Consider the following 26,377-nt stretch of genomic DNA (forward strand, 5'->3'; position numbering starts at 1 on the left):
GTTTACTTTTGAAAATTATTTACCTTCAAAACTCATAAATGATTTCTAAAATTTAACATAAAAAAAAAATATGAATCTGAAATCTAACAATTAACTATTGCTAGTAAATATTTTGTGAATAGGTTTTCATAATTCATAACAACAACCGATTTTAGGTATTTAAATTATAATTCAATTTAAAATGTATAAAGTTATAACTTTGTATTTCTATTAAAACATATATAATAGAAAATTATTTCAATGTACAATGGAAATTAAAATATGCACTTATATTTATTTTAAATAGCTTATTTGATTATTTTTTAAATTTTAATCTATAATCTATATATATATATATATATTATATATTATATATATGTATAAAGGAATGTATACTTTGATAATAATCAACGCCTAGCCAGAACCGCTGAAGCTATGAGTATGAAATTTGGACAGTAGTTTTGTTTTATGGTGTACCCACTAAGAAAGGATTTTTAAATTTTTAAAAATTTTAATTTTAAAGGATTTTTATCAGTAAAAATAAGTTTAAAAATAAAATTAAAACATTAAAAAATAAAGTAAGTCAGGTTGTAACTATACAAAAAATTAAAAATTAAAAATAAATAAAATAAGTCAGATTTTTATATAGCTGGTATAACAACCTGACTTATCTTATCCATCGTTGTAAAAAAAAATTATATCACTTTGAAACTTAAGGTTAAAAATTATAAACATATATACACATCTAGCGAGGTCCGCAATCCACCATAGGTGGATTGCCTACCTGATAATATTATTATATTGCTGGCATAATCGTAAAAGAGTCTCACGGGCAACGCCAAGCTTAATGACTTCAATATTATAATCTGACTAACTAACTGACTGATAAATGTAGAGTCTGAACAATGATAGGTCGAGGCTTGCAATTTACATAGTACACTCGTACCACAAAATTATTGTGCAATAAGAAAGCATTTTACAAAATTCGCATTTTAAAGTGTTGCTTACACAAGTGTTTATGTGGTGGTATTAATATTAGTGTTGTGGTATTATAATATTTATATGAAATAAAAATATATATAAAATAAATTATTTAATTGATAATACACTGTTTTTTTTTGTCAATAGATATAATGTAGAGGAAATGTACACTGATACATCTGTAAAGTCAAAATTGATTATTAGTAAAGTGACTGCCACAGACTCGGGAAGATATGTATGCGTTGCTGAAAATTCATTGGGAAAACACGAGGCGGCTATGGAATTAGAAATTAAAGGTATGTCAGACACCATGATTTTTAGTGATTTATCTCAACATTACTTTGTAATTAACTTTAAATTATTTTATCTAGTTTTGGGATCTCCGCCAGATGATCTATCCTGCAATGTCACTACTCCTAACAGTGTGAGATTGCGATGGACCGACTTAAACGCCAATAACTTAATGAACGATTATGTGCAGGGATATATTCTTACCTACTCAAAAGTGGTACCTGCGGATGACCTTATAAGTGAGTTTATTTAAAAATTGCATGAACGAAGTTTATCAAACTATCACAATGTTTATTGTTTCCGGAGAAAAGACATTGATTTACTAGAAATAGTTCAATTATTTTTCTTTAACTTAATTCTACACTTTAACTTTAAAGTAATAAAGTGTAAGTATGAAAAATATTACTTGTTTTCTGACAAAAAATAAACTATAAAAGTCTTATTTCTGAATGGCTTATTCCATAAAAATTGTATGTCATTAAGTTTTTTTACTCTTATCCTTGTATCAATTGATATAGATTTTAATATTTTATATCACTTAAGAAAAAAAATATATATATTTAATCCGAATATAATGATGATAAGTTTTTGTTTGTAATTTTATTTGTACATAGGTAAGCGCAAGAATATGCCCCATATAGTAATCACTACTACAACATAATTATGTTATATGTAATATTATTAATTATCAGGAAAATTATTTCCGTATCTTAATTACATTATTCAAAATTATTTCGAAGTACTCAAATTAGCGTAACGATAGTTTAGTAAGCTACCTTTTACTTATAGCGATAAACACATTCAGTTTTAGTAATTTTACAGCTTTGTAAACATCGATTGGCATTTATCAACAGAATATTAATTATTTGAATAATTACATTACTTGAATCACTAAATCAATATTTTATGTATGGCTATTTTCAAAAAATGAATCTGTTGATAAAGATAAATATAATTCTAATAGTATTATCCATTAATCAAAAAAATAAAAATAAATATTATCCGTTAGAAGTAAACAAATAAAAATAAAAATATTAATTAAAGTAGCATAATTCCTTTTTATGACAAAATAAAACAATATTCGTGATATTTATTTACACATTTCATAAATTACTTTTTGGATATATTATTAATTTTGTTATTTTATTCGGCTACACAAGTAATGAAAGTTCAAATTGTATTGGATCAAATATTTTCCGTAACTATTTTTTTTTTAATTATAAATTAAATTCTGTCACATACTGAACTTGAAATTCTTATGATATTTTTTTGATCTTTGTGATAGAATTAGACCACATTTTATGATTTATATGTATCTCATAACATTTATATTACCAAAAGTTAAATTATATATAATATAATTAATAAACTACAATAACAAAACATAACTAAAGTAATCCTGTTGTATTGAATTAATGAAAAAAACAGATAACTAAAATAATAAAAAATACACGAAAAATTCCAATATAATATTTTAAATGATATTTAATCAAATAATTCAACAAAATCACGATATTTTATATTCATCAATACAATTTGAGTCTAAAAATCCCATTAAAGTTATACTGTATAGGTATAAAATACATATATAATTTAACATTGTTAACACATAGAAATTCAATTAACATTTGTCTATACTATTCGAAAATCTTAAAAATGTATTTTAACAAAGTGTTTACTCTATAGAATTCGGTAAATAAACCGTACACTTCGTCCATTTATATAGGTACCTTTTCTTGTTTTAAATGGCAGAAAGCCAACGACAAAAATGCATACGGTGTATGTTGGAATTCAATTAAAGTTTTTTGCTGCCAAGATGTATATTACAGCACACTATACAAAATGTAAAATAAAAAACCAACTTGTCACACCACACCTAAACATGTCTAAGAGCTCATTGAGTTTGAGAAAAAAAATAAACCTTCCAGGAAAAATACTGCTTAAAAGTGCTTTTGGGGGGCTTTAACAGGAAACTAATAATTCCAATCGTTATTAATGTTGTTTTTGTTTTTAGTATTCCAATGAAAAAAAAATCTTGTTATTTTTTTAATAACTACTTAACTGAATAAATAAAATTAAAAATATCATATTGATAATATTTACCAAGAAGAATATTGTCAAATTAAGTGATTTTATTATAATTAAAATTAATAAAAAATAATAATATAATTAATATTATGCTTTTTTTTATTCATCCTAAATAGATATTGACCATTTATAATAAAATAACAATTAATATACATATATATGTAACTAAATTTATTCCAATATTAATACTTATAATAATGACTATAAAAAAGTTATTGATTTGTATATTTGTTTGTTTTTTTTTTTTATATATATATATTCTTTCATGAAAAAAAATTTTATTATTAACTATTTCAAATAGTGCAATGAATGTTACCTATACTTCTAAATGACAACTCACACACAGAACTTGTGAAGTACCTATTCAAAGTTAAATATGGTATGCCTTTATGTCTTATGCATTGTCAATTATAATGTTTCATACATTGTAATATAATAATAAATATTTCAGTATGATACATAGATAAAATAAAGAACCTATTCAACATATTTTATTCACAACAATATTTCCTAACGTTTTTTTCACTGAATAAATTTTTAAAAGTGATTTCAGCAGCTTATTATACTTATACGTTAAACAAATTAATATATTTTCTAATATTAAATACCCATGTCCGTAAACTACAGTTATGTTTATTAAAAATATGTATTTAATAAATAACAATTAATAATCTTACTGTAGGTACTTTACTGAGAAGCAACTGTTATTAAATAATATAATATGATAGAAAATAATAAGAAGACAAAGTTCTTTAGTGTTAAAACTAAGTTATTTCTATTAAAACAAGATTCGTGTATCTGGTAATATAATCGTATAACGGCTCTATTATATTATCAGAAACTAAAAGTTTTTAAAAAGTGCAAAACAATTATAATATTTCAATTAAAACTTTGCATTTAATACCGCAGATGGAGATTATATAATAATTATACTGTTATTATTTAATTTTGTTTATCAGATGTACGTTTGTGGCTAATTATTATAAAATGTTGAACAAAAAAAAATCATTTAAATTTTTAAAAATATAGATACAATATAAAAGAATAAATACCTTGACATAAAATACTACCAAATGTGTTATATCATTTAAAATTATTTAATATTACATTATAATATAGAATCTTATTAAACAAATATGTTTTTACTAAATGTTGTAATACATGTATTTACATAAAAAAATTTAAACAATTACTAGACAGTTAAAAAATATTAAATAATTCATTGCATTTTTTTAATTCTCGGAATAAACTTTTGCAAATGCAGAGATTGATATTTTAGTAGAGTTTATATATCTTGCAAACTGTGATTTATAATATTATTTTTTCATTAACAAAAACCATTATTTTTTCAAGATGAATACAATGAAATTGAAGTTTTTCATAACGGTGATGATGCAACGATTTCCAATCTAGATACTGATACTGAATACGTATTTTCCATCAAAGTAAACACGATTCAAGGTCCGGGAAATCAAGCAAACCTCTTATTTGCAGAACTTCAGAAAGTTGTAAGATAATTTAGCTTTACATCATTCGATTTTTTTTTTTTGCTTTAACAATTGGATTTATTTTTATTATATATTATACATTACAGGGTGTGATTATTTTATCGAATAACACTCATTATTTGAAAATCGATTAACGTTTTAAAAATATTTTTAAGATAATTTCCAATCAAAATAAAACAATATTTATTTTAATATTTTATTCTATATTTTGTTTAGAGTATTTCGATTTATAAAAACTAAAACTTAGGAGAGCTGTTTATGACTTATAAGTATTTAAAGTTTTGGTAAGTGGAGTACAGTGGTACGGGGATACCTCACAAAATGTTTAACTATTACTGCGCTCACCAAACCTTTAAATATTTATCTTATAAACTGCTCATCTAAATTTTAATTGTTATGTATCGAAAAATTTTCTACATCAGAGTATGAAATTAATAAGTATTTTTAAAATCATTATAACTTTAAATATAATTTTTTAAATGATGTTTTATTTCAATTGGAAATTATGTAAAAAATAGTTATTATATTTTGAAATATGAATATTATTTAATAAAAAAAAACACCCTTTATAACATATTTTATTAAGTTTTAGAATAATCAAAAGCTGTTAAGTATCGTAATCAAAGAATTTTTATTTTTTCAACAAAATTGTCATTAAATTAATTGATAAAAAATAATTAACAATCGACATTTAATTAAAAAAATTATTAAATTTCATTATAAAACTCAACAAATTTTCACAATTTCCAAATTCTTAACTTCAAGTATTTCTAGGTTATGTTCTTCAATGTGAAAAATTTTAAATACAAGAATTTTAACTTTTTCAAAACGTATTTATATTTCATTACAATATTATTATGTAAATAAATAAGTAGTGTTTCTTATTAATAAATTACTTAACATTATTTCAACTTTATTGCTTAAATCTAGTACCAGAAGCACCAGCTGGTTTAAAATCTATGCTTTTATCAGAAGACACGGCTCTTATATCTTGGATACCACCAAAACAACCAAATGGACAGATTCAACATTTCACACTTTATGAACGGGAGGTAATATTATGTGTTTTCTTATAATTAGAGTTATGCATATGTATGACCTAAAAAACTATTATAAATTATAATTAATGATTAAAAATAAGTTTATAATATTATTACAATTTTGATAATATCAATGATTAGTACTATATATTTTGGTATTACATAGATAAGGTTTGTAAGACTATTCATTAAATCCTTAATATAAATAAAATTAAATGAAATACATAAATTGTATGAAAACTTTGCATAGCTAAAAATCCTTAAAAGGTAAACCTTTCAAATCAAATCAAATTTATTATACTCAACTATATCTACCTTACTATAAAAACCAAATGAATTTATAATTTAGTCTATTATACTAAATGAAAAAATCTTTAAAGGTCATTAAAATTACAACCGAATTTTACAAAATTGTTTAAGTTTTATATTTTTTATTAAAGTATATTTAAATATTCTACCACTCATGAATATTGACTTCTAATTTAGGATTTAGCACAAAATTGTAAATAATTGTTTTTTTATTTGAAAGATGAATACTTTTTGCAAGTCACATTGAACTATTATTTAAAAAATTATATTTTCATAAATTGTAACAATTCAGTTACAAAGTCAAAATAATCAGTATTTTTTTTTTCCGTAAAGCTATCTATTCCTATATTATCATTAGTCTCAGCATATTTTTATTAAACAAAATATTAATGGTAAAGAATAAATTATAATTAAAACAATCAACCTGAGTTAGTTTTCTCAAATTTTTGATAGGATAACAAAGTATTTGTTTTAAGTATCAATTAGGTTTAGTATTATACATTACATTTTTAATTTAAAGAATATTTTTTTTTGCATCAGAAAATAATATACTAAAAATGAATTGCAACATAGTATCAAGTGAACGCAACATTTTTACAGTAGGTGACAATGCGTTTAACTGTAATTTTGGTGTTGCATATTGGATATAATAAACATAATATTTGGTCTTTACCATGCGAGAGATTTCTATAACCAATTTTGAACATATTAACTTATACTTCTTTTTTCTATTAATTACTTTTTTGGCCAGTTTTTTTTTTATTATTATTATGCCCTTCAAATATTTTTTGTGACATCTTACTAGTATTGCATAACGTATGAAATATTTTTCGAAATCTCTATAACGTTTACTAATAATTTAATAGATACTAATTCACTGTTTTTATTGTTTATTAAGTTTTGATATGCTACATTTATAGTTTATACCGACTCATAATTCAATACTTCTGGGTCTTTATAAAGCGTACCTATACGACATAAATCTGTATGACATATGTAAAATAAAATTATATTTCGAGTAGCATAACTACGTTAGAATTTACTTTTATTTCGAATCATATATCGTTGATGGTTTCAAAGAAATTGAGTATTACAGGGAAAGTGAGAACAATTATTTTATACATCCATATACACTGCAAAAATCCCTAATAGTACGTATGCCAATTCGTTTAACGAGTAATGAACGGTGTTTAGAAAATAAACGGAGTGCAAGGTGCCGTCAAGTCACAATCATTTGAACCACACATCCGACAGATTCAATTGTCCATATACAGACATTCTAGCAGCTATTTGTGGTGGATTACCGCAACCAACAGCGTAGGTGAGAGTGACAAGTCACGGACAGCTTCTTTGTCAACAGTAAAATCTGGCGGTAATTATATTACATTATACTACGTATATTTCTATAAGTTATAATCACATCAATGATAATATTTTTTCTCTTGTATTTAAATATTGAGAACATTGCACATATTATGCATTTCGAGTGTTGCCACTAGCAGATTTGGCGTATCATGGTATATACTCATAACTCACAAAGGTTCATAAAATAAAGCCACAACATTTTTTCTCAATAATTTTTTGATGAAGGAATATAACCATTAAGCGTTAAGTCAAGGCGTTAGCTTATTTTTTATTACCTGACTATTGTAAAACTATAATAATAAACTAAAAACCATGATATTAGAAAAACAGAATTTGCTTGTACACATTGACATTTATTTTTTTCAATTTATAAATTTTTAAAATAAAGTAACTATAAAAATGTAACTATTATTGTCTCTTTTATTATTTTTGCTATTATATTTATATGTTAACTAATGGTATATTTGCTTATAACACAACGTAGTTTTACTACGAAATTATCAATACCGATTTTCGTATATTTCATGTACATAAGCTGATATTAAATATCATTGAAGTGGTATAGAAAAAAAATTAATAAAAAATAAAAAATAGAATGCCGGAAAATAGTGTGATGATATAAACCATTTAATAATATTAAAACATCGATCATTTTAAATTAACGTGTGAATTTATCATACAATTATAAAAAAACATAAAATTTTCGGCGTAAACAACAGAAAATATAAACAAATTATAATTAATAATTCTGATATATTGTTTTCAATTTTTAGTTTGTATGCATAATTAGATATAGGTATTCATAAATACTTAAAATTAAATATATAACTTTTAGGAATGCCCGCAGCCATTGGAAACTTTCACGGTAAGATACAGACCAAATGGCATACCAACATCGATCTGCCTTGTATTACGTCTGGTATTCCAACTCCAAAAGTAAAATGGACATTTAATAGTCAACCGATTGACATATTACACTCTCAGAGATTGGTTAATGATAACTTCACGTTGCACTTGGAATCTGTGACCAGCGTGGATTCAGGCAATTATACTTGTACGGCATGGAATGTTTATGGATCCGAAAATGTTACTACTTCGCTATTAGTAGTCGGCAAGTATAATATTGTTAAAAAAAAAAATAGTTTACACTATGTTTATAGATCCCACAAAAATCATAAATATATTATATTGATTGTAAACTAGTATAAAAATTGTCAATACCATATATTCTTCTCAATTAACAATTCAATTACATTATGTATTAAATTACATACAATTTGTGTTATGATAAATTTATAGAGCCACCAAAACCGCCAATTCTTGGCGTAGTCAACGTATCTTGGACAAACGTCACAGTAAATTGGACGAAAGCGCCGAACACTTATGCGGTTCAACAGTATTTACTTTCATACAAATACGTCAATGTAAGCTGATTATCATTATACAATACGTGAAAATCAATAAATTTCTATGTACTTTCAAAAACTAAAATTCATCATGTTTTGTTTAAAAAATGTCAGGAACCTGAAAATATGTACACGGAAATAGCATTACCCGCACATTCAAATGTATTCACATTACCAAACATTAAATGCGGAACAACGATTGCGTTCAGTATTTCAGCTAGTAACCGTGTGGGTCATGGAATGCAAAGCAGACCATTTCACGTAAAGACATTGCAAGGAAAAACGCCAATTGCACCCACCCAAAACGAAGTACTTATATATAAATTTGATTTAATTAGCTTAAAAATAACAGTCAATGCAGCTAAAATTAATTGGTTCATTGTTAATGTTAAGTAATATTGCGATTTCAAACTGTTTACAATGTAATATTTACTTGTTTAAGGCTATCGAACAGATGGTATCCGGATTTTTGATTCATTTACAAAAATGGAACGCCAAGTATTGTCCAATCACACATTTCTCTGTGTACAAAAGACTAACTACTGAAAAAGAATGGACAACAGGTAATAATAACTACTAAAATAAAGTGTTTGTTTCCTATATAAAGCAAATTATTTTTTTTTAGTTAACGAAAACATTACTCCTAGTGGAATTTACTCGATTGAAACATTAAATCCTTCGACTAATTATAATATTCTGGTTAAATGCTATAACTCTGCTGGTATGACATCAACAATGTACACTGCTTCGACATTAACTAATTATGGAGGTTCGTTTATATGATAATTATATAAAGATATAATTAAATACATAAATCCTAGAGAATAAATTCAACGTATTCTCTTTAACCAATAGTTTGATTGAATATTTAAAATAATAATGATAAATAATATCTATCATTAACTTTTTCAGGGAATTTTGACAAAGAACCGCTATCGGTGAATGACAAGATAATGCTGACTATTTACAATATAGCTGTAATGTGGCCACTTGCAGTGGCCTTATTATTGCTCATAATCATCAGTGTATCTTTGATAATATGTTATAAATATAGTAAGGGAAAAATATAAAACTTATGATTTAACTAATAAGACAGTTTCCAAATCGTTAGATTTAATACAATATTTATTGCATTGAATACTATAAGTACACAAACATAAATACAATAACACATAGCATATTATTTTGAAACCAGATTTTTGTGTTATTGACTATTGTATAACGTGTACCAAAAAAATCCCAAAAATTACAGTTTTTGAGAATAGTTTTGTTTATAGTTTATTAATTTCGTTATAATATGTATTTCAAAAAAACAAATGTTAGGTTTTCCAAAATTTTCAAAATTATTCCAACGAAAATCTTATAAAATGTTTCTCAATAATTTTCATTAAAATATATGATATTGTAATCATAAAAATTTTAATTAATTTACAAAAAGTGATTAAAAGTGTTATGTCAATAAAAAGTGCATAAATCAAATCACTATTACATACTCTTATGATTCAATTAACTTATTATTGATTAGTAATTATAATAATTATAATTTGAAATAAATCCAGACCTATTTATTTGCAAAATTATGTGACTTAAATAACATTAATTTGACATAATATTCTTTGTATGAGTAAAGAATAAAATAACATAAAAATAGATTTATATTTATTATGAATGATTAATTTTTAGGGCATATGTATAAAAAGAATCAACGTCATTTGGAAGCAAATAATATGATTTTAAAGAATAATAGTTGTTCAAAATCCGAAATACATTCGGATGCATATGAAACGTGTACACCGTTTAAGTCAAAGAGTACCATACTAACCAATGATGATTCAAGTAAAACTACTACTTTAAATAATATATTTTATTTTTAAATTCTGGACAGAGTGCTGAGTGTACAGTGTATTGATTCTACAATTATGTTAGCGTGTTTTTTAGGGTTCCGTACCTCAAAAGAAAAAAACGGAACCCTTATACTCTTATAGGATCACTTTGTTGTCCGTCCGTCTGTCAAGACCATTTTACTCAGGAACGCGTGAAGGTATCAAACTGAAATTTCTATATGATACTCAGGTCTACTGTCCCTGGAAGCTGTAGAAAAATCAATCATCAAAGCCAACGCAATCAAAAGATACAGCCATTTAAGCCGCAAATTTCCGCAAATTTTCGAAACTCGCACGGGAATCAAAACCTACAGGGTACTTCCCGTGAACTTAGAATCTTGAAATTTCGTACGAAGTCACGTCTTATAGTACAGATATAGGAAAAATTACGAAAACCATAAATTTTCATCATATAAAAATAAAATATTTTTGAAAAATATTTTTGACAATTTTGAAAATTTCAAAGTTACTACTTCTTATCTCATGAACGCGTTGATAAATATAATTGTAGTTACCGCAATGGCCGCAACTTACCTATTATTTTATAATATAATGAAATAAATGATTAGATGTTAATATAAAATGAAGGATTACTGGAACGATAAAGATACCTTTGTCATTAATTTATGATCCTCCAGCTTTTCATATTTTAATGTTATAAATTTCATTTTGCAATAAAAATACCATAACTATGACTCGATTGTCGTGTTGGTTGAACTTTTACTTATATACCTACAGGTTTGTACGGAACCCTCGGTGAGCGAGTCCAACTCGCACTTAACCGGTTTTTTTTTGTGTATGTGTATACCAATGCTCCAAATGCTTCAATTTAAAACTTCAGGGGTGATTTCTGGTGAAAAATTGAATATCCTTGGTGCAATACCGGTCAAAAATAAAAAATTTCCAGTAATTTTCAAAAAAAAATGGGAAAAACAACTAAAAGGTGACGGAAAAACTTCTCGTCAAAACCAGTTTTCGATCAAATCGATTTTTTTATATTGCTATAACTCAAAAACAAATCACTGTAAATACTTGAAATGTTCATCAAATATTTATTTTAGCTTTTCTATACACCGTTTAATTTTCAAAATATTTTGGCACTTTTGGAACTATTTATAGACAACTTAAATTTTTGATTTTTGATTTTTGCAAGTATTTTATTTTTTTGAAATATCAGTTAAAAAATTTTCCAAAAAACCTTGAAAATTTAATATAAGGTTTCTTATAAGTTATTGTTGTCAAAAAAAAAATAAAAAAATTATAAGACGCTATTTTTTACAAGCATTTAAAGTCATTTTTTTACAAAATATATGAAAATCGTGAAAATTTGGAAGTAATTTTTTAATTGAATTAATTAAATAATAAATTTAAAAATGTATTTATTTATTTTTACATTTACATCATAGGTTAAAAAATGGAACAAATAGTTTTCCATAAGTTTTTTCTTTGAATAACAAAAGAAGAAAACTCGAGCGTGATTATAGGAAAAGTGTTATGAGCGTTTGAATTTTAAATTTTTATGAAATCGTACAACGAGAACAATTTATCCTAAAATGATTTTAAATATTTGTCATTATTCACAAAGTCTAAGTTGTAGATACTTAAAAATTTCAACAGTTCTTAATATTGGATTTTTTTTAAATATTTTGCATATTTTAAGGCTATTTATAGGCATTTCAAATGTTCTTTTTTTATATAAATATCGATAAACATTTTTATGTTACAACAAAATACTTGAAAATGTTATACAACGTTTCTCGTGAGTTATTCTTATTGATTCAAAAATTATAAAAATATATAGATACATTTTTTTTTTTATTATCGTATAATGTTCAAATATTGACAAAATTATGAATAGGTATTTAAAAATTATTTTGTATTTAAAAATGTTTATGACATTTTGTAAAAGTAGCTAAGAATTCCAAATTTAATACAAGATTTTCCATAAATTTGGCTTGCAATAATCATAAAAAAAATTATGCGTTGGTCAATCAAAAAAAATTATGTTAAGTTTGAATTTTCAAGAAATCAAAAATTCAAGCGTAAAATTTACGTACAATTAATTTTAGATTTTTGTTAATTAAAAATTACTAGTTATAGAAATTTGAAACATATATTAATTGTTTAAATTGGCATTTTCTGTACATGTTATTTTAATTTTAGGGTATTCAGGTCAATAAAACATAAATTACCTTTTTCATCACCCATTAAAAAATATACCCCAGGCTGACAAATCATCTCCGTTCAGAATCGTTTTTCGTATTCAATGATACATACCTATCTTTGCATTCAAATTTAACACATCCATTATAGTGACCTACTCTGTGTCAAAGATCGACTCGATACCTACTGTACAGCAAAGCGTTACCCACTTAACCACCCTTTTTTTAATATGAACAGATTAGAATTATAAATTATTAACAAGCGTACGATGTGTTTTTTCTTTTTTTTTTTAGACTACAATGAAATATCACCATATGCAACATTTCAAATCTCTCCTTCTAAATCACCAAAAAGAAATAAACAATACTTTTGCACTAACTGCGGTGAAAACTTGGATATATGCAATTGTAATAGATTGGTAATTCTATACATTCATTAGATTAATTTTTAAATGAAATATTATTGCATTATATTATAGCCATTAATACAATGTTTTTTTTAGTATTGTTCTCAAGCAGACTACACAAACTTTTTAAGACGTCCTATACCAAAACGAGTACCCTCTTATTCAGACAACAATAATGACGATTTAAAGAGTCAAAGTAGTTCTATTCATGAATTTTGTAAGTTATTCAATATAGTTAAACATGATCTAATAATTCTACAAATGTATTTAAATTGTATTGTCAACAATAATATATTATAAATACCTAATATAATTTATGATACTTAAAAATATTTAAAAAAAAATAGTTCTGAAATTTAACTTTGAATAAATATTAACTGAATACTTAAATATTTTAAAACATAACTTAGTTATATTTAGCCATGAATGCGTTTACTAAATGTTCATATTCTTCTTCTTCGCTCCTGACTATTTAGGTAAAGCCACTATTATCCTACACCTTAATGACTTAGTAGGTCTGCATACCTCACCTCATGTTTAATCTTATCTTCTATATTCTAGCATTCACTCTACTCACCTTTCTATCTCTCTTTTATTTTACTTATATTTCCATGGTCAGTCTCACTGTCAACTAAGTCAACCGTTCCTAGATTCCTTGCGTCTTTCATAGCACTGTTTGCTTCTTTATTTGAATAATCTATAAATTCGAATCCCTTGACTCTCTTTTTCTTTCTGATACTTTTAAAATGAGTCTTATAGGTTTATTAAATATTTATATATTAAAATATTCATCTAATTGTAAATAAAATATAATACTATTTAATATAATAGTCTCAAACTCAAATGATAAACGGGTCATATATATTTACGTCAATGTTAGCGGAAAAAACACTTTTTTTTACTCATTTTAATACTGAATTTAAAATAAACAAATTAAAAATCAAAATTTTTGAAGAAGTAAAAATTCATTGCGGGCCATGTGTTTGATACCACTGATTTAATATAATAATTGCAAATATATAAATATATATAAGATATGACTATATGAGTAACTTATAATGATTATTAAAAATAAGATATATATTATCATAACATAATTTAAGATATATTTTAAAATTAATCTCTTCTAAGGCTTTAAATAAATATTAATTTGGTTTAAAATATAGATGACATTGAGAGAAATTCAAAAACATGTGAACCAATGAAGAAACCTAAGCGGAGATTGTTACCTTTACCAGAGTAAGTCAAAGCTTTGATAACATAGTTAATTAAAAGATTCATGGTATTTATAATACAAGTCTACTATGAAAAAACTATAAATGACAATATTTAAATAAGTGTTTCAAAACCAAGTAATAAAAAAAAAAAAATTAGCAAAATGTATCCTTTTTGGTTCTATTTTTTTTTTTTTTTTTGTTTGTTTTTTTTATTTACTTGATGATTATTTAACATTTTATTATAGTAGTTCGAGACGTGGATCAAATCAGAGTTCCAGAGAATGTAGAAGCACAAATTTACACGAGACCACATTTATGATGCCCATACAGCATCATGGATCATATCCCCACAACGATACAGATGAAGAAGATAACGGAACTATGAGCTCAGGCCGTGGTTCCAGACCAGTTCCATATAGAGTATGCTATTAAGTAAAATTATTAAACATAATAATATAATTTTTGTTGTATATTTTTTTTTCTAATTATAATTATTACTATTAATTATTAATAATATTATTATTAAAATTATATAATTATTAATATTAATCATTATTATTATTATTATAATGTTTAACTAACTTATATTTAATCATCAAAAAAGAAATGATTTATATCTATGTTAGATTCAAGTTTTAATTGATGTCATATAAAAATAATTATCAGTGTTATCACAATAATAATATAATATTCCTTTTTATGTTGAAATTATTATGTTTTAAAATTATTATCCTACACCTAATCATATGTCATAAACATTGTTTAAAAAAGTGTTCGTTGAAAAATCAATTTATATCACTACTCCTGATTAGTTTTAAAAATGTTTACAAATTATTTTATAAGTATTTTATTGAATATTATAAAAATTCCTTCATCATAATATCTCTTGAGATGATTTTAATAAATAATTTTGAAAACACAAAGACCTAAAGTAGTTACGCCAGATACGGGTGCAAGTGAGTTATATCCCAAATACTGAATGTGTCTCTCAGTTATTTTTCGGGTTACACACAAGTTTGGTCTAACTAATTTAAATTTATTTTATGTATTAACAATATAGTAATAATTAATTACATTTTTTTCTTTTTCTTTATAATATTATTCTTTCGAATTTTACAATATTTAGATTTATTTGGGTCATAACAATATTTCAAGGGGTGTGTAATATATGATAGTAAACCTCACGATTATGTGATGTATTGATGGATGTGTATCGGATTGTAATTTATGTTAGTGATTTCTACTTCTCTTTTTGAACGTCTTGTTGTTTCTTTGATCTTGATCTTAATGACTGAATTATATAATAATTATTGTACAGTGGCGTATTAATCTCTACTAGTAGCAAGCCACTTATTGAGTACTATGAAAAAAACAATTCTGTGCAACGTCTGTATTTACCGTAACTAAAAGCAAGCTCTTAGTTAGTATAGCATTCGTCAGTTTTGTATTGAATAATGGTTGTGGTATAAATCGTATTAGTATGTCCGTTTGACGGTGGTTCGGGTACCGTCCGACTTACACCTCAACTTCACAACGGACAATATTTAGCATGGGATAAGCGTAAAATACATTACAAACATTATTAAGTATGAGTATGACAATCTAATGAAAAGTTTGAACAAATATTTCAAACCAATAAAATCGTACTTCGTGGCTAGGTATACGTTTTATCAGGCTAAACAAAGACAGGATGAATCGATGTGCTAATAGGGTAATTGTTCAAACTCGATATCTATTTATTATTTTTCAATTTTTCTATACATTTTGTCTCATTGGAAGTATATCACAGACCTTTATCATAAACTTTTTGATTGTTGATCGAGAGTACACTGTATTGGTTTTAAGATGTTAACTTCGTAAACTTAATTTGTGGACTGTATAGGGTTTAATTTATTTAACTATAATATTACGGTATTATTATATATATATATTTGTGTGGCGATGGACAGTCGAACGCGTACTGGCAATCGTTTAGATTAGATGTATAATGATGAATAACATAATACCTTTTACAAACGATAACATGCGACAAAATCCGTTTTACACATATTTCTAACAAAAATATACCTACGCTTCAACATGAAGTCATTTATGTCTGCTGCAACACGAATACAATTTATTTATTTAATATTAAATAAATATAAAAGAAGAAACAACCATGTAGTCAAGTTTTGTTTGTCGTCATAACAATTTTTATACTATATGAATTATATTTTTTAAGCCAATAAACTGTATGTTGGAAATAATAAAATAAAATATTAAATTCATACTTAAGATATTAAGCCATAGACAAGTTAAGCTTGTCACTGATTAATAATTAAAAAAACTGAAAAAATTTAAAAAATAATTTAAAAATTAAAAATTAAAAAAATGCATGGATGTATTATCAATTATTACCAACTATACAAAATAAAACCAAAAATAATTATGTAGGTATCTAAATCTTTAATGCCAAAACATTAAAGTGTTTACTGTTTAGTATATAATATAAAAATAATATTTTGAATCAGTCAATAAAGTGACAGTGCTTATATAACAGTAATAATACTAATACCTTACCCAATTTGACAAGTGTTTCCTAAATTTCTAAAACATATTTTATGATAAATTTGACGTGTTTTAAAAAATCCTTTTTTTAAGTCAAAAATAATATTTGGTACTGGTTTATTATAGCCCCGCCGCGGTGAGTGAAAACTTTAAATTCCCACCACTCAGGTTTGTTATCGCCCCGCCATCCGTATTAACAATAATAAATTATATACGATATTTATTATTAATTATTATTAATCTAATAATTCGACGATGTTCATTGATATAATAATATTTAAAAACATTACAATTAAAAAATACAATACCATACTTTATTATGTAGAATGTAGATATATCCAAATTATAATAAGCAAAATATTCTCGAAAATATTTTAATCCATAAATTCAACATAATATATTGTGCTTTGAATACATTATCAAGACTGGGGGTGCTGATTTAACCCCTATGTGCGCCTATACAGTGTATCAGTAGCATAATTTTAGTAACTAGTTAAAGAACATATTTTAAAATAATACTTAAAGCCTAAAGGGACTCAAAACAGAATGTTTAAATGTGTGCTCTACCACCATGTAAGGGTAGGTAAATAAGTCCCAATTAAAAAAATTACCAGTTAAAAAAGTCTGAAATATAATTAGAACCCAGGTGCATATAAATATGTGATGCAAAATTATTAAATTAACATTTCAATAGGCAGTGATTATCAATATAAATTTTAGTTAAATAATCGACGAAGTTAATAAATAATTTTGTAAGTACCAAATCAGAAATGTCACGCAATACTCGTTACATATCAGTATGTCACGACTATTTTTTTGTCTTCGAATATTTTAATTAAATACTACCTATTGCTTTTATTTTAATTATCTGGTTTGTCGGGTTTTACTCATACAGGACATTCCGTTTACAATGCCCAAGGACTACTTCAACATAGTCAACTATTATTTCGCAACAACCGGAAACAGCTAGATTAGAAGAAAACAATTTTCCTAATAGTATAACGCACAACCCATGTTAAGAATAAATATTAATAATATATCAAACTCAAGCTCCTACTTCAAGTTAAAGATCATTGGTAGTTCTGAAGTTATAAACTTATAAATATATTAAATAATCTAAATAATAACTCGTCACGGACCTGATGGTTGTACAGTAGTACAGCACTACAGCACTATTTCTTAAACAAATAAGTGATAATATGATTACCTATTGCTGATACAATAAACTGTAGCATTACTAATGGTACAGTACCTAATGAATTTAAAGTAGCAAGAATGGTACCAATTCATAAAAAAAGGTGATAAAACTGATTTCACTAATTACAGAGCAATTTCAATAGTAGGAATTCTAACTAAAATCCTTGAAAAAATAATAAAAATAAAATTATTAGAATACTTGGGAAATTATAAGAGATAAAATAATATTTGATGGACAATACGGGATTAGAAATAAATTAGGAACTAAGGATGCTCTAATCATAAGATTTAAACAACTTTTTACATAAAAATAGGGATGGTAAAAAAAATTCTTTTTTCAAATTTTTTTTTTTTTGGAAAAAGCATCTAATTCAATCTGTAGACAATTATTATTAAGCAAGTTATACGAATTAGGCTTTAACGACAATACATTAAAATGGTTTACTAGTTATTTGAGTAACAGACGTCAAACAACAATTAACTACTACCTACCTATTAGATCTTATTTTAGTAATTACTAATTAATAATTATTAATATTTCCTATACTATTTTTAATGTATATTAGGTAGGTAACTCTATACCTGCCTGTCCTGACTCATTGTTAAAAGAAAAATTATTCATGTTTGCTGATGATATAACACCAGTTAATTTTGAAGATAACTGGAAAATATTGAAACAAACTGTTGAAATTTATTTACAATGTATCTATGACTGGGTGTGGAAAAAATCTATTATCACTTAACATAGATAAATCAGTTTGCATGCCAATAGACAATAGTAACAATTCGTTCACAGCTTCTTGTTGGATACAACTCTATAATACATAATTACATAAATGCGAAACTGGTATGACAAATTGCAGTAGTAAACCAATAAAATTGGTATTATCATTCAAATATTTATATAATATTTATATAATTGATTTCAATCTAAAATAGTCAGAACATATAAGAATAAGATGAAGAGCTTAACTGTTTTGTTCTATAAAATTTGATTTCTTTACAATTCAACTATAAGACAAAATATAATACGTCATGGCGCTGTGTAATTCAATTTTATTATACGGCATATTAAAATGTTGGAGAGACTCTAACCAAACAGACATTAACTCATTAGTCATTACATATTGCCCAAAAAATAACACAGCATAATCCCTTCCATTAAAATACCCTTCAGGAGAATTATTCAACAATACGTCAATACAAATATATTATCTGTTTATAAATTATATATTAGACAAATTTTAATAAAATCTATACAAAACCACTCACTAAATGCTATAAAAATAAACAGGTAAATACATTAAACCATCATATACATTACTAACAAGTTCTAATAACTTTCCCAATTATGCGGGGAAAACTATTTTCAACAATTTAAATAATGATGTAAGTAGTCTAATAATACTTTTATGTGAAAGTAAATCTAATAACTCCAATGATATAATTAATAAAAATCAATTAATAAAATTGTTAATGATCTCAATGAGAATATGAATAGGTATTGATAAAATAAAATTGTAAAAAGTCTATATTATGTTTGACAAACGCAAAAAAATGTATCAAGAATACATTATTATATTATTATAGGTATATATATAATATATAACCAGTCTTAATCCTATACTAGAATATCTATTTAATTAATTAAATTTATATTTAATTAATTACGTAAGTATTACTTTATTATGTAAATTGAATAAGTATTTCAATATAAACGAATTATGATGTCCATGAACTACGTGGGTATATCAAATACGAGCTTATAACTCAGTTGGTGTACGTATCAGTTATTAATTATTATTTAAGTAATTTCTTGTAATCATGTACCTAACGGTAATTGATTTGGCTGCAGAGCCGTGCCGTTAAGATTAAGTTAGCGCCCAGAGCAAAATTAAAAATTATATAAACTATATAACTAAATTAACTTAAAACAATAAATAGAAGACGAACATTACCTCAAAATACTTTTCCTAGGCTGTATTTTATATAGGTAATAAGTAATAACTAATAACTAATAAGTAATCACGAGCTGTGATTCACAGCATTGTCCTTAATACCTATATATTATGATAAATCAAAAACGTCTACGATATTCACAACTTTTTAATTTGTAGATAAATTATATAATTAATTGATAGTGGTCATAGTTTCAGAAAGTAAGGCGACAACATATTTTGATAGCGTAACTATTTTTTATCACAATAGTCTGTGGAGGAAATCACATAGAGATCGCATGTCCGTGGAGGTGACCGAGATTTTTGTACCATACGGTAATATGGTACAAAAATGTTGGCATTTTCTTAACGAAATCTTCTGATAATTCGTGTGCCGTAGCCCGTAGCCTGTAATGCCGTGAACTAGTAAACCTTACCGTACGGCGTACACCAACATCAGAACAACAATACGTTATAAAAGTGTATGTGTATGACTTGTGATTGTGTTTAATGTTTAATTGTTTAATGTTTGAAGTTTAGTTTTAGTCTTTACTGTTGACTACATGTTACTACAATTCTACTATAGGTAAACCTGTAACTTACAATTTTGATTTCAGCATTTAGTACTCGATACTAATGCTGTAGCGCGTTTGCTGCTGCAAATTGACTGAACCGATCGAAACTTATCGTATGTACCTACATCCTATTTTTGATACTTCATCAATTTTTAACTAGTTAACTGTGTAGGTGATGCAATCCTCGAAATTGTTATCAACTTCGTCATATAGTGGTATGAAATAGTTAGTCATATCGATTCTTGGTCGTATTTAAATATGCCACTTGACATGTGTTTTGATTTGAGACTTCTCGAACTATACACTTCTATGCTTTGAAATTCAACCTTAACAAAATTGACTTGAGTATTAACTCTCATTTGTGTGTGCTGTGGTTATGTGGTCTGATCCATCGTCAACAAACATGGCTTATGGAAACCAATGGATGAATCCCGCTTTATATAAAAACATGACAAACGAACAAGGTACACGTATACTATAAAATATTTGTCATAACAATTATGTTTAAGACAAATTATTATCTTTTAGTGGATTGGGCAAGTTTGGCTCAACAATGGATCAAAATGAAAGAAACTCCACCTCCCATGCCATCTGGACAACAAGATAGAATGTCAAATTCTGAACACGCTTTACCAGGTCAGCGCATTGAACCTCAGAATCCTTCAAACATAACAGCAGGAACGAATACAACACTTAATGATCATATTATTTCCAGTCCAGTTACACGTAAGTAGTTTACCAACAAAAACATAGGCGTGCGCAGACCTTGCTGGCGGGGGGGGAATGTATAATATATTACACATTATTATATATTATTATATTATACAGTAATGAATATTATACTATATTTATATAGTATATTATATACTATATAATATATAATAGAATATTATTTTAATTATTAGTTAGATAGTTCAATCAATATTAGAAATGGGAGTATTTTATTTTATATATCATTAATTATTTATAAATTTAATAAAATAATTAACACTTCAAAGTTTATTTTTTAATATATATATTAGTAAACAAATTTAATATAAAATATAAATAAGTAAATCTTAGCTCTTCATTTTTTTAGAGTACCATTCTTCATATAAAATTAAATTATTATGTTTTTTTTTAAAACTATATTTGGGAGATAAAATTTAGCCAGCAGGAGGGGCAGCTGCCCACCCTGCCCCCCTCGTGCTCACGCCTATGAACAAAAATGTGAAAACCATTCTTAAACATTTTTTTTAGGAAGTAATATTGAAAAACCTAGTGCTTGGAATACATGGACTTGGCAGCAACAGCAACAATGGAATTGGAATTGGGCATCTTCTTCAACAGCTCCGCCTACTAAAACACCTATAATAGAGTCAATGAATTCACTTAGACCCCCTTTTATGGTACCTCCTATGTTATCTGAACCACCTCCACCTTACTCAATGATGACACAAAACAAACCATTTCAGCCCAATGTAAGTTTTTATGATTTTAATGATACAAATTATTGTCAATTATTCACATACATTTTTTTTTTTTTAGAATTATTGGGTAGGGCCCAACACTAGACTGCCACCACCTACTACTGAACCAAATCAATGGAATAAACTTAATATAATTTCTAATATGGATGATAAAACTCAAGATTCATCGTTTATTGGTAAGCATAAATTTGTGCTATGCTGTTGCTAAACCAATAACAAAATAATTTTTTTTTTATTGCATTATTATAATTTTTCTGGCTCATAATTTATTAGATGCTGCTAAACGAAAGCAATTGCCAGCTTGGATTCGAGAGGGACTAGAAAAAATGGAAAGAGAAAAACGAAGAAAAATTGAGCAAGAACAATCTTTTAGTGAATCTGATTATTCTAGTTTCACAAATGAAAATGTTACTCAGGAATTGCCAAATGTATTCATTGTTTTTAAATTATTGTTTTATTAATAATTCTGTTTCAAATTTTTAATATAAAAAATATATTATAATAATTATATTTTTTTTAGTCACCTTCGAATTTAGACCACGAAACTCAAATGGTTGATGATATTGAACCGGCGTCTTTTGATTATATCAACGAGAATGAACCTAAAAAAACTGAGTTTGTAAAGAATAACCTTTCTCCTCTCATTCCACGTAAGACTAAAGCTCAAATCTGGGAAGATACGGTAATACAGTTTTTAACATTTATTCGTGTTTACAACAAACAAAAATAATTAAGAGTTACTATTGTTTCTTTGATTTGTATTTTAAAATATTTATAACAGTAGTTGTAATTGAATTAAATTATTTCAGATGTTAAGTTTACGGAAAATTCTAACAAAATTATTGATGGATGTTACTAATGATATGATGTTAAATATAGTCAAAGATGTGTTGAAAACTACTTTACAAACAGGTAATATTACATAATTAAAACTTCTCACAAAATAATTCAGTATAGTAAGTAAATTAGTAATTTAACGTATGAGTAAACAAAAGATATTTATTTTATATTTTTTTTTTTTATTTAATTTTATAATATTTTATCAAAATTACAATATGCCATGTAACAGATAATCAAGTGAATCAAAACCAAACATCATTAGCTGGTAAGCTGGGTAAGTTTTTTAAATTATTGTATAACTATAATATACATTTTATTAATATGTTAATTACATTATTTGAATCCTAGTTAAAATATACTTATCGTGATGTTATTGCCAGTCATCCATAAATCAAATCAATAACTATTTTATATTTTTATAAATACATACTATAAATTTTGTTATTTATAATCTTTATAAATATTTTTATGTATGATATTATCTACAAATACAAATTTTAAAATATATGTATTAACTTACAATAAAATAACTATTTTTAAAGGGCTTGGAGTTTATGGTTCAGAATCTGGGTCATCTGATGAAAGTGATGAAGAACAGCACATATCTGGTCATAAACAATTAAAACCAGATTCTGATGAAGCTATTCAAGTAAATTATATTTTTAACTTAGCTTCAAATTTAAATTTAAAAAATTATTTATAATTGATTACATATTTAGGAAAGAATATTAAAACGCCATCGCGAGTTCAGTTATATTGAAGCGAGAATACTTATAGAATTGGATCAACTAGAAGACCGGGAAAAACTTGTAAGGTCTAAATTTGATAATAGTATCATACTCAGTGGAGAAACTAATGATAATAGTAGTCAGGTAGTGGAAAACATTCAGAAAAAAGGTAAAATTATGTTTAATTTATTTAGTAAAATAAATATCTATATGCATTTGAACATGTTTGTAGTTTAGCATTCGATAACTCCAGAGTTAAGAATAGATAAAAATCAATTAATAATATTTAAATAATGTATATATTATACATATTTGATAACTATTTAGCAATTGGTTGTGTTGAGTATTTTTTTTTTTTTTTTTTGTTTTGTTTTAACTATAATACCAAGTATAAACTATTATATATAATATGGTATTAAAATTATTCTTAAAGTATCTTACTGGTTCTATAATGTCTTAAATTTATTGATCCTAAAATAATGGTATGAAAATTTATGATTATAAATTTCAGGACATATTGAAGATGAAGGATCTAGCCAAAATATGGTCAAGGGACATGATAAAATCAAAAAAGAATTATCTAATAATTCAAATATAAGAAATGGACAAAAAAAAAAGAAATCTAAATCCAAAAGATTATCAAGTTCTAGTTCATCAAGCAGTAGTAGTGTTAGTAAGAAGAGCGATAATACTGACTTTAAAGACAGGAATAAGAAAAGTGATAAAATTAAATCCAAATCTTCCAATAAAACAAATGCCTCGACTAATGCAGATAGTGTAAAGAGAAAACGAAGATCGCGTTCTAGAAATAGAAGTAGATCTCATTCAATATCAAAGAGTAGTAGGTTGCATTCAAGATATAGGAGTAGGTCACGTTCAAGACATTATGATAGAAGATCTCCACATACTTATAGATCAAGAAGAAGTCGATCGCCACCATCGCATCATTCACATTCTAAAAAGCACAAAAGCAAACGAGATAGTTCTTCTAGTTCAAATGAATCAAGAAGTAAAAAACACCGCAACAGACGATAATGTTTTGGTCAAAATGTTATTTTAAGAAGTTGAAATTCTTTATTAATTTTTTATTAATACTGACTCATTTAATTAATTAAATTTTAGCTTTATTTATATATATATTTATAATATAAATATATATGTTTTACACTAGGTTTAGATTTTAAAAAAATTAATTAGGCCCAAAACAAATAAATAATACATTTTTTAATTATTTAATTTAATAATTACTGCCAATTCAATTTTTATTAGAAATTTATAATCTTATCTCAATCATAAAAACAAATATAATTTTGTACATTTATATTATATGTGTTACTTATAAATAATAGATCCATAAACTGTAATTTATTTGTTTACTATTAGTTATTATATACATACTTTATCGTTTTTACTAAAACCATAGTAACTCCTTAAAATCCTCAGTATTGAACGTAAACATTAACATAAGGAACATATTTGTCTTGGCAAGACTCAGTAATTTCAATATAGATTTTAAACAACATTAAAAAATTTTATTTTAAAACTTATCCAATTTTTACTCATAGAACTTGAAAATATAATTTATGATTTTACATAGTTTGTATTCTTTATTATTACCTACCTTTTTGTTTTATCTATTTTAGAAGCAAAAATTAATAAATTCACTCTAATTAGAGTTACTTCTTAAAATATTATTGTTCTCTGCACTATAAATGTAGCTTGATGCACAAAACATTTTATCAATTTCTACATATAAAGTGACAATAATTTATTTATATTTTTTTTAATTTGAAAACCCTATGTTTTCACTATAGGGATCATTGACATGGTAATATAATATAATACAATATTGAACTGAATAATTAAATAATAATTATATGTAGGTATATAATATAAATAATAATTAATATACATTAATCAAATAATTTTTTTGATTATATTTTAATACCTATAGATAGATGAATAAAAATTTAATAATATAAAGTTATGTATACAAAAATATGGACTGAGTCCAAAAACTGGAAGAAAATAGGTATTTCAAAAGTATCGATATGTTTTAATTTATTTTTATGTGGAATATATAAATATTATTCAATGTTTTCATTAAAATAAAAAATATTAAACCAATACTATTAGTTATACTCTAGATAAACTACTAGAAGATTTATCAAAACATCTGTTAAATGTATAACAATTATTTAATGAAACTAATAACACAAGATTAAGTTCTACTGAATAAAACTTTGGTATATATATATATTGTATACGTTGTAAGTTAGCAAAAACACATTGATTGTTAAAAAAAAAACAATATCATTTATGATTTTGCATATTTCCTGATCCATATCTGAAATATCTATATAATATTAAATATAATAAAAATAAATAATTGTGTATTAGTATTGTTTATTTTGTTTTAAGTAATCTGGATTGCTGTTTGTGAAGGTT

General features: G+C 25.1%; 2 protein-coding genes across 3 annotated transcripts in view; both read left to right on the top strand.

The window, feature by feature from the left end:
- LOC114129343 (cell adhesion molecule Dscam2-like) overlaps positions 1-15,344 on the top strand; it is a 264,488-nt gene extending 249,144 nt beyond the window's left edge. The window contains 17 exon segments of the mRNA XM_050205218.1: positions 1,108-1,256; positions 1,332-1,490; positions 4,693-4,806; positions 4,809-4,847; positions 5,778-5,899; positions 7,391-7,568; positions 8,397-8,672; positions 8,861-8,985; positions 9,082-9,276; positions 9,410-9,530; positions 9,593-9,736; positions 9,880-10,020; positions 10,651-10,803; positions 13,307-13,431; positions 13,516-13,636; positions 14,586-14,658; positions 14,885-15,344. Of these exon segments, the coding sequence (XP_050061175.1) occupies positions 1,108-1,256; positions 1,332-1,490; positions 4,693-4,806; positions 4,809-4,847; positions 5,778-5,899; positions 7,391-7,568; positions 8,397-8,672; positions 8,861-8,985; positions 9,082-9,276; positions 9,410-9,530; positions 9,593-9,736; positions 9,880-10,020; positions 10,651-10,803; positions 13,307-13,431; positions 13,516-13,636; positions 14,586-14,658; positions 14,885-15,068 (2,419 nt within the window). The 3' untranslated portion in view covers positions 15,069-15,344.
- A 5,313-nt stretch (positions 15,345-20,657) lies between these two features.
- LOC114129337 (arginine/serine-rich protein PNISR-like) lies at positions 20,658-25,521 on the top strand. Of its 2 annotated transcripts, XM_050206338.1 has the most exons (12): positions 20,658-21,005; positions 21,065-21,356; positions 21,421-21,618; positions 22,132-22,352; positions 22,420-22,537; positions 22,635-22,789; positions 22,882-23,043; positions 23,171-23,273; positions 23,431-23,475; positions 23,744-23,850; positions 23,921-24,098; positions 24,441-25,521. In XM_050206338.1, the coding sequence occupies exons 2-12, from the start codon at positions 21,269-21,271 to the stop codon at positions 24,962-24,964; spliced, it is 1,899 nt and encodes a 632-aa protein (XP_050062295.1). In that variant the 5' UTR covers positions 20,658-21,005; positions 21,065-21,268; the 3' UTR covers positions 24,965-25,521. The 2 variants fall into 2 exon arrangements, with proteins under 2 accessions (XP_050062295.1, XP_027849849.1); XM_027994048.2 differs by having other exon boundaries at positions 20,658-21,356.
- The last annotated feature ends 856 nt before the right edge of the window (positions 25,522-26,377 follow it).

Source organism: Aphis gossypii, chromosome X (assembly GCF_020184175.1).
Source record: "Aphis gossypii isolate Hap1 chromosome X, ASM2018417v2, whole genome shotgun sequence".
Classification (NCBI taxonomy): Eukaryota; Metazoa; Arthropoda; class Insecta; order Hemiptera; family Aphididae; genus Aphis; species Aphis gossypii.

Excerpts from the sequence above, each read along its gene's own strand:
- LOC114129337 (XM_027994048.2), top strand. The coding sequence starts at position 21,269 with ATGTGGTCTGATCCATCGTCAACAAACATGGCTTATGGAAACCAATGG. Across the intron at positions 21,619-22,131 it reads TATTTCCAGTCCAGTTACAC|GAAGTAATATTGAAAAACCT; the intron begins GTAAGTAGTTTA and ends CATTTTTTTTAG. Across the intron at positions 22,353-22,419 it reads ACAAACCATTTCAGCCCAAT|AATTATTGGGTAGGGCCCAA; the intron begins GTAAGTTTTTAT and ends TTTTTTTTTTAG.